Genomic DNA, 14,638 nt, shown 5'->3' on the forward strand with positions numbered 1-14,638 from the left:
GAATTTTCTGTTGGTGGCTTATTTTCATGTATAGAAAATGTGTGCACTAGATTCATAACTGTTGTGCAATTGTTTTGTCTTTCCAGAATCTACTCTGAGAAGGAGAAAGGCCAGGCCCCAAGCGTCTCTAACTGCCACTCACAGTAGTACTTTAGCAGAAGAGATAGTGGCACTGCTGAGGACACTCCATTCACTCGGCCAGTGGAATGGACTCATAAACAAGTACATCAACTCTCAGCTAACCTCCATCACCCACATCTTTGCAGGAAAACAGTCAGAAGGGGTAGTTTCCACGTTTTAAAATAGCTCATTTTTATAGCGTTATTTATTTTTAAATTATAAATATTAAACGTTTGTAAACAATATTAAACTTAATTTTGAAACCATTTTTCTATTTGAATATATATATGTATTTATGTGTTGTAACTTTTAAATTGAAGTATGTGTGATTAACTTTGTATTTTAAAGCAAATGGAAGTGTATGTTTTCTCCCTACAGTTAATTTTATTGTTCTTTGTTAGGCTCTGTTGGATGACTACTTTCCTGACACTGAGAATCCGGAGGTGGGAGGCCTAATGGCAGTGCTAGCTGTGATTGGTGGCATAGACAGTCGCTTGAGACTGGGTGGACAAGTAGTTCATGATGAATTTGGAGAAGGCACAGTGACACGCATCACCCCAAAAGGGAAAATCACTGTACAGTTCTATGATATGCGAACATGTAGAGTGTGCCCTTTGAATCAGCTGAAGCCAGTAAGTTCATTTTATAGAGGCTTTAATACAGGCAAGGGTATGGTTTAAGACTCTGATATGAAGCAAAGAAAATATTTGTTCTTCATTCAGTAAATACATTGCCATTCAATATGTACAATGCTCTGAATGAAAATCTAAGATGGTACTGATGTGAACCTCTGTAGGGCCTTTAAAGCCTGTCCTCATTTGTTGAGGAGATGAAAGGAGAAGGGATTTGAGCTGAGGTCCTTTGACTTGAGGTAAAATCCCAAGTCATGACAATGTGATTTATAGCTCTTGTATGAGAGGAGCATATTTATTTGTATTTAACTGAAGAAGAGAAAAAGTAGCATTTGTGAGCTAATAAACATTGACACTTTGAATGATTTTTAAAATTTTACAAAAACGCTTATCTGTATTTCTTTGTTTTGTCTGGTTCTTTCCCCACTGTCCAGCTTCCAGTTGTGGCTTTTAATGTGAACAACTTGCCTTTCACTGAACCTATGCTATCCATTTGGGCTCAACTAGTAAATCTGGCTGGAAGTAAAGTAGAAAAACAAAGAATGAAGTCTCCCAATCAGGGTCTTTCAGGTACAGTCATTTGTTTTTTGGTTTGTTTTTTGTTTGTTTTTGTGTTGTGGAGTCTTTGTTTTGTTTTGGGTTTTTTTATTCCTTTTAAATAGATAGATATACTCTTGGAAAGATACTGCTAATAGCAAATGTACATAAGAAAAAGGGTTTTCTGGAACCTTAACTTTTTCCTTAGTCAACACTGAATAATAGCATTTATGAGACAAGCTTAGCTAAGAGATGAATTACTCTGCACTGTAAGTGGAATACCATTTTACTTTGCTGACAAAATGTAAATAAGGTTTGGGGCTGGACTTCTTGTATTGAATTATTTAAAATACTGTGTCCATTTTTACTGCACTTACTGTGCTGTGCGTCAGCTCTCTGATTGACCAGGATGTGAAAAGTAGGAAGGCAGTGTTCTTAATATCATGGGCCATAGAATGTGTGCAGACTTTTTATCCAGGTGCTTTTCAAACTACCTCATATCATCAGTATTTCACAAGCTTTCACATAGTGAGTTAAGGTGTAAACTGATCGTTGGGCTGAGGTTGTATGAATGATAGCCTTTCTTCTCTAATACAAGAGATTTCTAGTGCTAACAGCTGCTTAATATTTCTGATAGGTCAAGTGGATTTGGATCTACTGCGATGCCAGCAATTAAAACTGTACATACTGAAAGCAGGCCGAGCTCTGCTTTCTCACCAGGATACACTAAGGCAGATCTTATCTCAGCCAGCTGTTCAGGAGTCTGCATTAAACCCTGCAGGTATTCTGAAATGCAACCTGAGTGTATTGCTGTTTGTTTAGGTGGTAGGTAGAGTATGTGACTATAAGTCTTGCTAATAGCAGTCAGAGGATAGAAATTAAATCTGCCCTCTGAAGACTAAAAATTAAAAATTCAAATTCAGGAATGTTTTAACCTCAGATATTAAAAGCATTTTGACTTTTTAACTTAGGTTTGGAAGTCTAAATGGATCAAGTGTTTGAAGCTTGAAATATTGGAGTTAGCTAAATTTGTAAGTCATCTATAGTTAGTAAGCTTTGTAATTAATTTTAAAAATCTTACTGTTTTTTTGCAGTAGTGTCTTTTTCTTCTTCAGAGCTTAAAGTATGAGTTCTCAATTGGCTATTGCTTTTATTCCAAATGTTTTGCAGTTTCCAGTGAAACAAGTACCAGGTTACAGAGTCTTAAGCATAATCTTAAAGAGTTAAAAAAATTGTAGTTTTAATAATTTGAATTCATTCTATCTTATACATTCACTCTACATATAAAAATAAATAAAATAGCTCTGTTAGCTTTTAGGGTAGCTATTGATGCCCTTATAGTTTATATTATTTAGGCATTTGCAAAGCATCTAATGTCTTTAAATATATTCAGTTTATTTGTATCTTTCTGGGGGTTGTTAAATTCTAAGTCAGCAGAATGATCAGTTTTTTTCCAGGAATGGAACTTTTTTTTTTTTTTTCCCCTTAACCAGGACAGCATAAGTACATGAGGACTATTAACTGTTCTGTTATTGTTTCAAGTATGAGAACTTCTTTTTGTTGGAGTAAAGTGAGGAATGAGAACACTTCCCTGAGATAGCCACAGTAAAGAGTGTAGCTGGAGTAAAGCCCGAGTACAAATCTAGGCAACATGAATGTTTATGCCAAAAAGAACACAAAATCAAATATAAAAGTTGCAGAATCGTGAGCCAGTTGAGTCAAAAAAGGTATATTCTTTTGAAGGGACAGTGAATACCTACACGGAGCTCTTCCCTAAGAGGTGTATTAGAGGGGGAAATTATTCAATCTAGAAAGTATGCACCATGATTTGGGGATCAGTGAGATTGTTGGTTGTCTGTATAAAGGGGTTTATCCTGGAAGGACCTTTTTGTAATAATCTTATTGTAAAAGGTGAACTCGGAAGATAGTTGTGCAAATTCACTGTTCACTGAGCAGTGTCTGTTAGGTATGTTCTAGATGTATTTTAGTAAAACTATTGTTTATCTACAAATTGCTCATTTGCTTCTTTTTATGGAGATAGTGGTACACATAGTTTGATGTTAAACTCGAGATTGCAGTGGAGAAGAAACGTGGGATAAACAACAATATGTTTGATCAACCAGTAGGCTCCAGAATAAGTCTCCCGATTGACTTGCATGGTTTTGGTTAAAATAATGTTTCTGTTTCAAGAGGATGGAGCAGTCGCCTCTCCCGACATAGGAGATATGTCTCCTGAAGGACCACAGCCTCCCATGATTCTTCTACAGCAACTTTTGACAGCAGCTACACAACCATCACCTGTGAAAGCAATATTTGACAAACAAGAGCTTGAGGTAGAGTCTGTGTTTTCTGCCAAGTAATCTAATAAATAAATCTTCCTAATTCATACTATAATTGAAACTTATTAAGCAATAGGTTTTAAAAAATGTCACTGAACCCTTCTTGGCAAATAACTTCTAATTTCAGACACACATGTGCACAAAAACATACTAAATATGCTTTTTTTAACTTGGACTCATTTATTTGTTCTCATTTAGGCTGCTGCTTTGGCAGTGTGTCAGTATCTGGCTGTAGAGTCTACACACCCTTCAACTCCAGTGTTTGAAGACTGCAGCTCTAGTGAAGCTACGACACCTGTCACAGTGCAACATATCCGACCCACAAAAGCAAAGAAACGCAAGCAATCTCCAATTCCACCTCTCCCCATTGTAGTTCAACTTATGGAAATGGGATTTCCTAGGAAAAACATAGAATTTGCACTAAAATCTCTTTCTGGAACCTCTGGAAGTGCTTCTGGATTACCAGGTATTTTATTTGTTAAAAATGATTATGATAATTATTTAGTTAATGATATTAGAAGGCAAGTTGTGAGCAGATAAAGTGCTACTTACAAGGGAGCAATTGTTACTGCTCTTTTTGGATACTATCTTAAACGTGTCAGAGAATCCCTCAGAGACAGACCGAGTTTGCTTTCTGTATTAGGAGTGGAAGCCTTGGTTGGCTGGTTGTTGGATCACCCTGATGTTCAAATTACGGATCTCTCTGATGCTGATACTATCTCTGATGAATATTCAGATGAGGAAATAGTAGAGGAGGTGGAAGAAGCTGAAGCTGCTTGCCCTGTGGTAAGTATCAGCTTATTAAAATCTGAGTCATGCTAGCTGGCTGCAAATTTTGTAATTCTTTCCTTTTACAAACTCGGTTAAAGTACAAGGATGTTCTGCTGTGCCAAGCTTTCAAGACTGTAACAAGGACCACGTTTGCTATATGCTTCTAAGGTATATCATAAAAGAAGTCAAGGAATCTATAAATACTTACATGAAAGTAGAACAGGGTGAAATCCAGGTAGATGTTTCACTAGCGGTAGCTATAAGTATCCGTGATAGTTGGTCTCTCTTTCATCTCAAATAGTCAATGCTATTTGTAATACTTGTAAAGGGCTCTCTTTTGTATCTAATTTTCTTTGGCAAACAGATTTCATAAGAGCACCTTGCAGCTTGTTTCATGTGTTTTTAAAATTTGCAGCTGCATTCCTGGACAAATAATTTCTGAAACTAAACTTTAAAGTAGATCATAAATGTTAGCCATGTTGTGCGTTGACCGGTTGAAGACATTTCTCATTTTGGCATGCAACTTGAGTATGAAGTGTGTGTATTTTTTGTTGAGTTATCTTCAGTCTCTACTAATGATTTTATTTAGCTGAATTGCAAACCAGTTTTGTAACTGTTACATGTTTATTTTGGATTTTTTCCAGTCAAGTGGTGCTGTTGTAACAGAGAGCCAAACCTATAAGAAACGAGCTGATTTTTTAAGTAATGATGACTATGCTGTGTATGTGAGGGAGAACATTCAGGTAGGCATGATGATCAAAAGCTGTATTGAAACTATTTTTCTTCTGGTCCAAAAGTCTTTGCATAGCTATGGCATTCTGTTGTCCTTTTTCCCTAGGTGGGGATGATGGTTAGGTGCTGCAGAACCTATGAGGAGGTTTGTGAAGGAGATGTAGGCAAAGTTATTAAGTTAGATCGAGATGGATTGCATGACCTGAACGTGCAGTGTGATTGGCAACAGAAGGGTGGTACCTACTGGGTCAGATATATCCATGTCGAGCTGTTAGGTAAGTTCACTGCTAACTGCTTTCTAATAAAGAATTGAATGGTACACTAAGGGAGATATATTTTTGAAGGGGAAAAAGCCACTTACCATGCATTTATTCTTGCAATTGCTAGGATTCCCACCGCAGAGTTCTGCCTCTCATATCAAGATAGGGGACAAAGTGCGTGTGAAAAGCTCTGTGACTACACCCAAATACAAATGGGGATCAGTTACTCACCGAAGCGTGGGAGTTGTCAAAGGTAATGTATATTCAAAATGGGGAAGCAGTATAACTGGAAGCAAAGACTTTCTGCAGCATTTAAGGAGAGGATCTTCTAGACACACAAATCATGCTGCTTTGTGGAATATTGCGTGATGATATGAGTATAAAATACAGAAGTAGTCTGTGGAGCATAGATTCTTTGAAGAGGTACAGTTTTTGGTCATATTATATTCTTCTTGGAAGTACTCTCTCCCTTTGGGAACTCTTTTTTAATAAAAGAAAAAAATCAGAGTCAAGCAATTGAAGTAGGATAATATATACCTTTAAAAAAAACTTTAGAATTCCCTTTACAGGCAGATAAGGTTAATACATAGTTCCAGTGCAAGAAAAGATTACTTTTGAAAGTAATTTTTAATATGTATTTCTGCTCTGATGTTGCACTGGGCACTTTCTGCTTCATTTTGTAGAGATTTGCAATGCGTTTTATTTTCTCTATGGTTTTGTCACAGCTTTTAGTGCCAATGGAAAAGATGTCATTGTAGACTTTCCTCAGCAGTCTCATTGGACTGGCTTGTTGTCAGAAATGGAACTGGTTCCCAGCATTCATCCTGGAGTCACGTAAGTGATGGTTTACATTTTTCTTAATGTATATGGGTTATCCTTTAGCCTTATTGTCTTGATTCCATTATCTTGACTTGTGTCTCAAATAACTTGTACAATTGGAAATATATTTACTCATTGTTCTTTTGTGAAATCAGGTGTGATGGCTGTCAGATGTTTCCTATCAATGGGCCTAGATTCAAATGCAGAAACTGTGATGATTTTGACTTTTGTGAAACTTGTTTTAAAACCAGGAAGCATAACACCCGACATACTTTTGGCAGAATAAATGAACCAGGTAAGTTTTTAAAAATGTATTTGTTTCTTAGATTAATTTAAAATGCATTGAATTTGTTTTCATGAGGGGGAGAAAAAAAGTCTGTCAGTTTAAATACTGCATGCCCCTGTAATGTTTTGTCATTCAATTTTGGGTATTACTTTTACTGTCCTACATTCCTGAAGAGAGTAGTTTTCCTTTATTTTTTAATATTTTACTGAGTTATGCTTGCTTTCTTGGTACAAATCAATTATAAGCGTAGGAATAGAAAGTGTGACTATCCCCAGTGACAGCATGAAAGCTTGTTATCAGGTGAAGTGCTTGAAACTCCTTTAAAAAAACCCAAATCTTGAGCCTCTTAAGCATGAGTAGTATTACTATACCTATGTAACATGCTTCTCTACTTTCAGACTACATACCTGAAATGTTTGATTTGTTGTATTTCCTTTCACATTGCTTATGGGTTTAATAAAAGCAGTTTGAGAGGTACATGCTTAACATTTCACTTAACCACGCAGGTCAGTCTCCAGTGTTTTGTGGGCGTTCTGGAAAGCAGCTGAAGAGACGGCATAGTAGCCAGCGGGGAATGTTACTGGATGATTGGTCAAGAATAGTTAAGAATTTGAATGTCTCTTCCTCTGTGAATCAGGCTTCACGTCTTATTGATGGTAGTGAGCAGTGCTGGCAGTCTTCTGGTTCACAAGGAAAGGTAACTAAGCCATAACTAGTTTAATTTGGCATACTTTCTTCTGAAGAGGAAGAATATTTAACTTAGTGAAATACATAGTTACTTTTCTGTAAGATAGAAGAGTAGTAAAAGCAGACATCTGAAGTACAAAACTATTTTTCTTTATATTTTTAAACATGACTTTTTTTTTTTTGTAAGCTTCATCTTTCTAATTATTTCATGTGGAAAAACTTCTGTGAACTATTTCATTATAAGGAACTTTTGTGATTTTTTTTTTTTTTTTTTTTTTTTTTGGAACAAGGAGTAATTATTGTGTAGTTGGTTATATGGTTACAATTGCTGTTTCAGTATAATAACTGATGGGGAGTTGTTCTTAAAGATCATGTTGATTATATTTTACTTAAGTGAGTTTGTTGCAATACAAAAAGCACCTATGCGCTTGCTGACCAAAACTGCTTCTGAGCACTCTCTCACTTGTATAGAATACCTCAAGTTGTAAGGGACCTGTAAGGATCATAGAGTCTAACTTCCTGCTCCCAGCAGGACTAATTAAAACAGCCACATGACTAAGAGCATCTTCTAGATGCTGTTTGAACTCTGACAGGCTTGGTGCCATGACCACTTCCCTGTGTAACCTGTTGCAGTGACTGACCCCCCTCTTGGTGAAGAACCTTTTCCTAACGTCCAGTCTGAACTTCCTCTGATGCAGCTTCATTCCATTTCCTTGTGTCTTATCTCTGGTCATCAGAAACGAGATCAGCATTGCCTCTGGTGCTTCCCTTTAGGAAGTTGTAGATAGCAATAAGATCTCCCCTCAGCCTTCTTTTAAAGCTGAAAAAAATCACCTCGTAAGTCTTGCCCTTGAGACCTTTCACCATCCTGGCTGCTCTCTTCTGAACACACTAATAATTTTATGTCCTTCTTGTATTGAGATGCCCCAAACTACCCACAGTGCTCAAGGTGGGGCTGCACAGTGCAGTGTAGAGTGGGACAATCACCTCCCTTGACCAGCTGGTAATGCTGTGCTTGATGCACTCCAGGACATGTCTGGCTGTTTAGGTTGTCGGGGCACATAGCTGACTCCTGTTCGACTTGTCATCAACTCAAACCTCCAGGTCTCTTTCCACAGGACTGCTTTTGTCCCCCAGTCTGTACATATAAGCAGGATTACCCTGTCCCAAGCGGAGAATCTGGCACTTGCTCTCAAGTTTCATACAGCTGGTGTTTGCCTAGCACTCTAGTCTCTTCTGATCTTTCTGTAAGGCCTCTTTACTCCTTGAGGGAGGCCACAGCTTCTCCTAGTTCAGTGTCAGTGGCAAACTTGCTTAACATGCTTTTGACTCCTGCATCCAGATCACTTATAAAAGTACCCTTCCTTCAGGCTGTAACCAAAGTTTTATGTTATGTCCCAGTTCTTGACCTCCAATGGTATTGTGCTTTCTCAGTCTTCTCAGTGGTGTTGCTCTTGAGCAAAATAAATAATTTGCTGCAACTGTTCGTCTTTCTTTGGAGGTTGGTCAGGTGAGAAGTATACAAGGTCATCTTCCTTTACCCAGTCCCCATGCATTGCAGCTGTTGCGTAGCATTCATAAATGTTTTTCATGCTTGCTTTAAAACCAGCACATATTTACTCGTCAACAACAATATTGCTAGGTGGTCCTAGCAATACTACCTGAAAATGAAATTCTTTGTGTTTCCCCTAGCACTGGATTCGCTTGGAGATTTTTCCAGATGTTCTTGTTCACAGACTAAAGATGATTGTGGACCCTGCAGACAGCAGTTACATGCCCTCTTTAGTTGTAGTTTCAGGTATGTGTATGTTCTCTGAGAAGTCTGAATTATTTATTTTTGTACATTCAACAGTAGGTATTTTGCCCAGGGAGGTTGTGGATGCTCCATCCCTGGCGGTGTTCAAGGCCAGGTTGGACAGAGCCTTGGACCACATGGTTTAGGGCAAGGTGTCCCTGCCCATGGCAGGGGGGTTGGAACTAGATGATCTTAAGGTCCTTTCCAACCCTCACTATACTATGATTCTATGATTCTATTTATGTGGTCTCATTTAACATAGTCATCTATTTCAAGTGCATGGTACCTGTTTATGGAACAAACACCATATCTTAAAATGTTTTTCTTTCTGTGTTTTGTTTTCTAGGGGGGAATTCCTTAAATAACCTTATAGAGCTAAAGACAATCAATATAAATCCTACAGACACCACAGTGCCTCTTCTCAGCGATTGTACAGAAGTAAGTGAAGTTTGTGTGAGAATTACTCTTTATGTAATGGAAGAATATTTAGCAGCAAGAAATGGATTAAAAGCACTGTTGTGATTATTAAAGCATGGTATTTTACTTCTAAATTAGCATTATTTCTGGAAGTTTACTAAAGTGGATTATCCTGATAAGTTTTACCATAATCTCAGTGTAACTCTAATAGCTTTAGTAGTAAAGATACTTCAGGTTTTTTTGATGGATTTACATCAAATATACCTATGTTCAGTATACCTATGAACCAAGAAGAAATCCCAATAAACTTAAATTTGGGGATACATTTGGTGGGTGTTAAGGCTTATTTTGGATAGTAGTTCTAATCTTTTTCAGTAACAGCAAGGAGGAATGTATAATGACGTTTTAGAAGATAGGAAGTGAAATAATTCTGCAATTAATGAGGCCATATGTTTATCTTAAAGTATGAATTATGTAGGGTTGAAAAGCCGAGTATTTAAAGTTACAGATTAATTTTGTTAAGGTGAAAAATCAAGCAAAAGTTCTAATTCTTTCCTATGTTTCATAAAGTTACATAGGACCCAAAAGATGTCAATTTAGTGTTTTTTTTCCTCTTAGTACCACAGGTATATTGAGATTGCAATCAAGCAGTGCAGAAGCTCTGGGATTGATTGCAAAATACATGGCCTCAGCATACTGGGACGTATACGTGCAGAGGATGAAGACTTGGCTGCAGTCCCATTCCTTGCTTCTGATAATGAGGAAGAGGATGACGATAAAGCTAACACTGGGAGGTAGGTAACTGCAGTGGCGAGGCGGAGGAAATGATAAAGAACCTTAGTGTCTATCTGGTCCTATAATTCAGGTGATTATTGTAAGAACAACTACTTAATTAGGTTGAATGGTAGTAAAGAGAAATCAGTATCTTAGTTTGTCAGAATTGTAAGTAGGTCATTTGTTGGGGTGGTGGCATTTTGTACAACTCTTCTGCTTCTGCAGCATGCTTGGAGTTGAAAACCTGTTATGTTTGGAATGTGGTGTATTTACCTCTGCTCAGCAAAACATTCTGGCTTTTGTTTGTTTTATTTGGTTGGTTTGGTTTTTGGTTTTGGTTTTGTTTTGTTAAAGCCATCAATTAACTGTAGTGGTGTTTGAGTGCTGAAACTCTTGTAAAAATCAGTAAATAGAGTAAAAAGATGCCTATGCTATACTATGCACGTTGCTAAACTCACTTGTTTTTGGTTTTGGTTTTTTTTTTTTCCCCTCTCCTCCATATGTTCAGTCTTGTTAGAAAGAAGGCAGCTGGGCTTGAATCGGCAGCTACGATAAGAACTAAAGTTTTTGTTTGGGGATTGAATGACAAAGACCAGTTGGGAGGGCTGAAAGGTTCCAAGGTATGTTTGTTTTCATACTCCAGTACAAAATAAAATGTACAAGTCTCACACAACTCAAAATTAATTCAAACGTAATCAGAATTTTACAGTTTATTGTCAAAACTACAAATGATAGATTCTAATGGCTTTTTGCTTTGAGACATGTTAGATGTCTGCTGGGTGGAAAATTGGAGAAAAGTTGCGTTTTGGTTATTTCTCTCAAATCTAGTTTGATTTTTAGCAGCCACTTAATTATTTGTTTTAGATGACATTGAACTAATTGTTCTAAAAATATGTAGCACTCTATACACATTCTGTTCGTTTTGGGTTTGCGTGCGTGCAATTAAGGTATTGGTGAACTTTTCTGTGTATTACTTGGAGCTGGTACCTTCATCAGAAAGTTGAATTCTCATCTTTTGGTGTAAGTTGATTACAATTCAGTGTAATTTGAAAGGAGTTTTAGCCCTGTGAGCAGCTATTTATGCATAATTTTTAATACAATGGAAGTTCAGAGATACACGGTGAATGTTTAATCAATTTAAGAAGTTAATCTGAAAAGTATGTGGAGAGCATTTCTTTAATTTATGTTGTAAATAAAATGTATATTACTGTATCCATACAGTGCCTTTCAAGAAACAAAAAATTAACCGTTACTGTATTCTTTGGTTTTCTCAAGAAAACTTTAGTTAAAGGAAAGTTCTTGCTTGTAGCACATTTAATTTTTTCTCAGGCTTTGTATTTATCATGGTTTCAGTGTTAAATGCTTTTTCTTGGTTTTTGTCTTTTGCCTGGTGTATATTAACTGGTATGTGTGAAGTGTCTGAATAATGCAGGGATTTTTATATATCTAAAAAAGGAAAAGTACTTATTAGATTGTCTGGTTTATGATTTAAGAATAGCTCTTCTTTGTAAAGTATAAAACTTCAAAGTGAATTGTAATGAATTTTATTTCCCGTCTGCTCTAGATAAAGGTCCCTTCCTTTTCTGAAACACTGTCTGCCTTGAATGTTGTACAAGTAGCTGGAGGATCCAAAAGCCTTTTTGCAGGTAATATAAGTTTAAAATAAATATAGATATGTAAGGGCAGAAATGGATTTCCAATTGTGAAACTTTAATGGTGTTTCAAACTTTATTTCTTCATTTTAGTGACCGTAGAGGGTAAAGTATATGCCTGTGGAGAAGCCACAAATGGAAGGCTGGGTTTAGGAATATCTAGTGGAACTGTGCCTATTCCGCGCCAGATTACAGCTCTCAGTAACTATGTGGTAAAGAAGGTGGCTGTTCACTCAGGTACTGACTATTACTATTTTTACATAATAAACATAACATGTTAAGCCTAAAAATAGTTGCTTTGCGATTTTCTTGGGTGCCATGATGCCCCAGCATAACTGATCTTTTATAAATTTTTTAAAAATAAATACAGATTATTAAATTCTGTCTGTAGCATACAATGTCAGATTAAATCTAATGGTTCTGTTATTAAAATCTATAATTTTAGACCATACACAGTTTCTTACTTGCTGCAAGTTAAATTTGGTAACTTCTTAATAAGTTACCAATCCAAAGAAAATTTTTTCGTTTTTGAGTATTGATAAATGGTGGGTTTATATTTTTTTCTTGCAGCACTGTAAATAGCGAATTGTTTGATTATTTCTTCCTTTTTTTAATGTACCAGGAAACGTACTGTCACAAAAGTTTTGTGCTTTAAATTAAATAATTTAAAAAGTTTGAAGAAAATAAGTAATGCATATTGGGTTGAAAGGCTCATACAATTATGTTGTTTAAGTAGAGCAGTGTCAATATTCTGAGATTTTTGCTAGACCTGCTGCCTGCTTGAAAGCTTGAAAGTTTAAATTTCTGTTTACACTTTTAGGTGGCCGGCATGCTATGGCATTAACTGTTGATGGAAAGGTATTTTCATGGGGTGAAGGAGATGATGGAAAACTTGGTCACTTCAGTCGAATGTAAGGATGCCAAATTTGTGTTTTTTCAGTATGAGAACATTAGTGTTGCATGTTACAACACAGCTGACCACCACTAGTGACAACGACAGGATTTTTATTACAATGGGAATAAAAAACTATGTTGTGAAAAAGTTTTTTTTCAGCAGGGTATGTCAATTTATGGTGCAGTATTTGTAGCAGTCTCCATTTAAAAAGGAGACAGTTAATATAATATTTGGAAACATAGTTGGTGGATAAAGTCTTTAATAGTATTTTTAATGTCACTGATGAAATGGCACACTTTTGGACATAGCGGTTTTGGTTACTTTTATAAGGTAAGTTTTACAGCCGTGCTTTGAGGTGTAAAACCATAGCAGTTTTACATTCCTGAGTGTAACAGTTCATAATATAAGCCTGATGGCACATTTTGTAGCCCTTTTCTTTAGACTTCTGTTCACAGACTTGTTAGCCAGAAATAAATTTCTTACACTTTTCAGTAATACATAATTTAATCCTCCACAGGACAGCTTTCAGGAAAATTTGAGTTGTCTCTGGATTTTTCTTTGTATGCACCACAGAACAATGTTTTGAAAGGAACAAAACTCAATAGCAAAACACAAGCCCATGGAGAAACATTTGTCATTCTGATCTGTTTTGAAGATCTGCTCGGAATACATTAAAAAAAAATAAATTACAGATCCCAGCTTAGGTAGTTAATATATGACAACAAATAAATGTTCATAGGGGTATGTATGTCAGATAAATGAAAAGGGAAGTCCAGATTAGAGCAGTATTGTTTATTATTCAACTGTCTTGTGTTTTCTGTAATTTTATTAAAAGTAAGACTTGGAACTCTGGGCATTAAATGTATGCAGATATTCCAGAGGCCATGTGTAAGTTGATAAAACCTTAATAGTGGTTCTGATACACAGTCAACATTAGAAAACCTTGAGTTGAAACTCTTCCATATATTTAGAGAATATTGTAACTATATGAATAATACAAAAAGTTTTGTATTCTCTCACAGAAGCCTAACAGTAAATTCAAGTTCTAATTTCTCTCTTGTAAAGAGCAAAGTTGGGATGGGAGTGTCATCGCTTGATCTTACTACCTGGCTCTGTGTCCACAGCTAACAAATTGCTCAACTTCGGGTAATGACAGGATATCAGTTTTCACTTTGTATTATACACTTCTTAATTGATTCATCACTTTGGATCTTGGTTTTGTCACCTAAGTGTTGCAGCAGATACATAAAATATTCCTTTAAATAAAACTCTGAAGTACATTTAAATAGTGTACAAACTTCAGATTTGTGGCACTACTACAGAATATGTCTTGGAATCATAATGCTGCTTCTTATTTTTAGGTTGCTGCTAGTTATTGCACAAAACTTTTTTGATTATGAAGATGGGAGTATATTGTGTAATTCTTTCATAATTAATGCAATGAATTCTTTATTCCTTTTCTCCAGGAACTGTGATAAACCCAGATTGATAGAAGCGTTGAAAACCAAACGCATCCGTGATATTGCTTGTGGCAGTTCCCACAGTGCTGCCATTACCTCTAGTGGTGAATTGTATACATGGGGTCTTGGAGAATATGGAAGGCTAGGACATGGAGATAATACCACACAGCTGAAGCCTAAGATGGTAAAATAAATGTTTCTTGTCTCTGAAATGTGAACGTGTTTGTTTAATAAATGATATATAAAAACTAAATTAAAGCCAAAAACCATGAAAACACTGTGAAGACATCATTTTGGAGTGATCTAAGTTAGGTTTTGTTACACACACCTCTAACAGACAAGCTATTTCAGAAACGCCAAAAAAAATCCAATCTCTTTTTCTTGGGAAGTGATGTGAAATGGCGACTGCTGTTTCGAACATTCATGTCATGCATCTACTTTGATACATAGGTGGAAGCTATT

General features: G+C 36.3%; 1 protein-coding gene across 9 annotated transcripts in view; it reads left to right on the forward strand.

Annotated features, from left to right (window-relative positions):
* The window catches only part of HERC2 (HECT and RLD domain containing E3 ubiquitin protein ligase 2), a 106,120-nt gene that overhangs the window by 56,079 nt on the left and 35,403 nt on the right, over window positions 1-14,638 (forward strand). For all 9 annotated transcript variants that reach the window (XM_030477852.1, XM_030477855.1, XM_030477857.1 and 6 more), the window contains 21 exons: window positions 87-283; window positions 522-752; window positions 1,187-1,322; window positions 1,927-2,070; window positions 3,480-3,622; window positions 3,827-4,094; window positions 4,272-4,414; window positions 5,044-5,142; window positions 5,238-5,406; window positions 5,519-5,644; window positions 6,117-6,225; window positions 6,366-6,505; window positions 7,003-7,193; window positions 8,876-8,981; window positions 9,325-9,416; window positions 10,014-10,189; window positions 10,678-10,789; window positions 11,734-11,815; window positions 11,915-12,058; window positions 12,642-12,732; window positions 14,183-14,360. In XM_030477852.1, the coding sequence (XP_030333712.1) occupies window positions 87-283; window positions 522-752; window positions 1,187-1,322; window positions 1,927-2,070; window positions 3,480-3,622; window positions 3,827-4,094; window positions 4,272-4,414; window positions 5,044-5,142; window positions 5,238-5,406; window positions 5,519-5,644; window positions 6,117-6,225; window positions 6,366-6,505; window positions 7,003-7,193; window positions 8,876-8,981; window positions 9,325-9,416; window positions 10,014-10,189; window positions 10,678-10,789; window positions 11,734-11,815; window positions 11,915-12,058; window positions 12,642-12,732; window positions 14,183-14,360 (3,077 nt within the window). The remainder of the gene's footprint in view (window positions 1-86; window positions 284-521; window positions 753-1,186; window positions 1,323-1,926; window positions 2,071-3,479; window positions 3,623-3,826; window positions 4,095-4,271; window positions 4,415-5,043; window positions 5,143-5,237; window positions 5,407-5,518; window positions 5,645-6,116; window positions 6,226-6,365; window positions 6,506-7,002; window positions 7,194-8,875; window positions 8,982-9,324; window positions 9,417-10,013; window positions 10,190-10,677; window positions 10,790-11,733; window positions 11,816-11,914; window positions 12,059-12,641; window positions 12,733-14,182; window positions 14,361-14,638) is intronic.

Source organism: Strigops habroptila, chromosome 2, assembly GCF_004027225.2.
Source record: "Strigops habroptila isolate Jane chromosome 2, bStrHab1.2.pri, whole genome shotgun sequence".
In the NCBI taxonomy this organism is placed as follows: Eukaryota; Metazoa; Chordata; class Aves; order Psittaciformes; family Psittacidae; genus Strigops; species Strigops habroptila.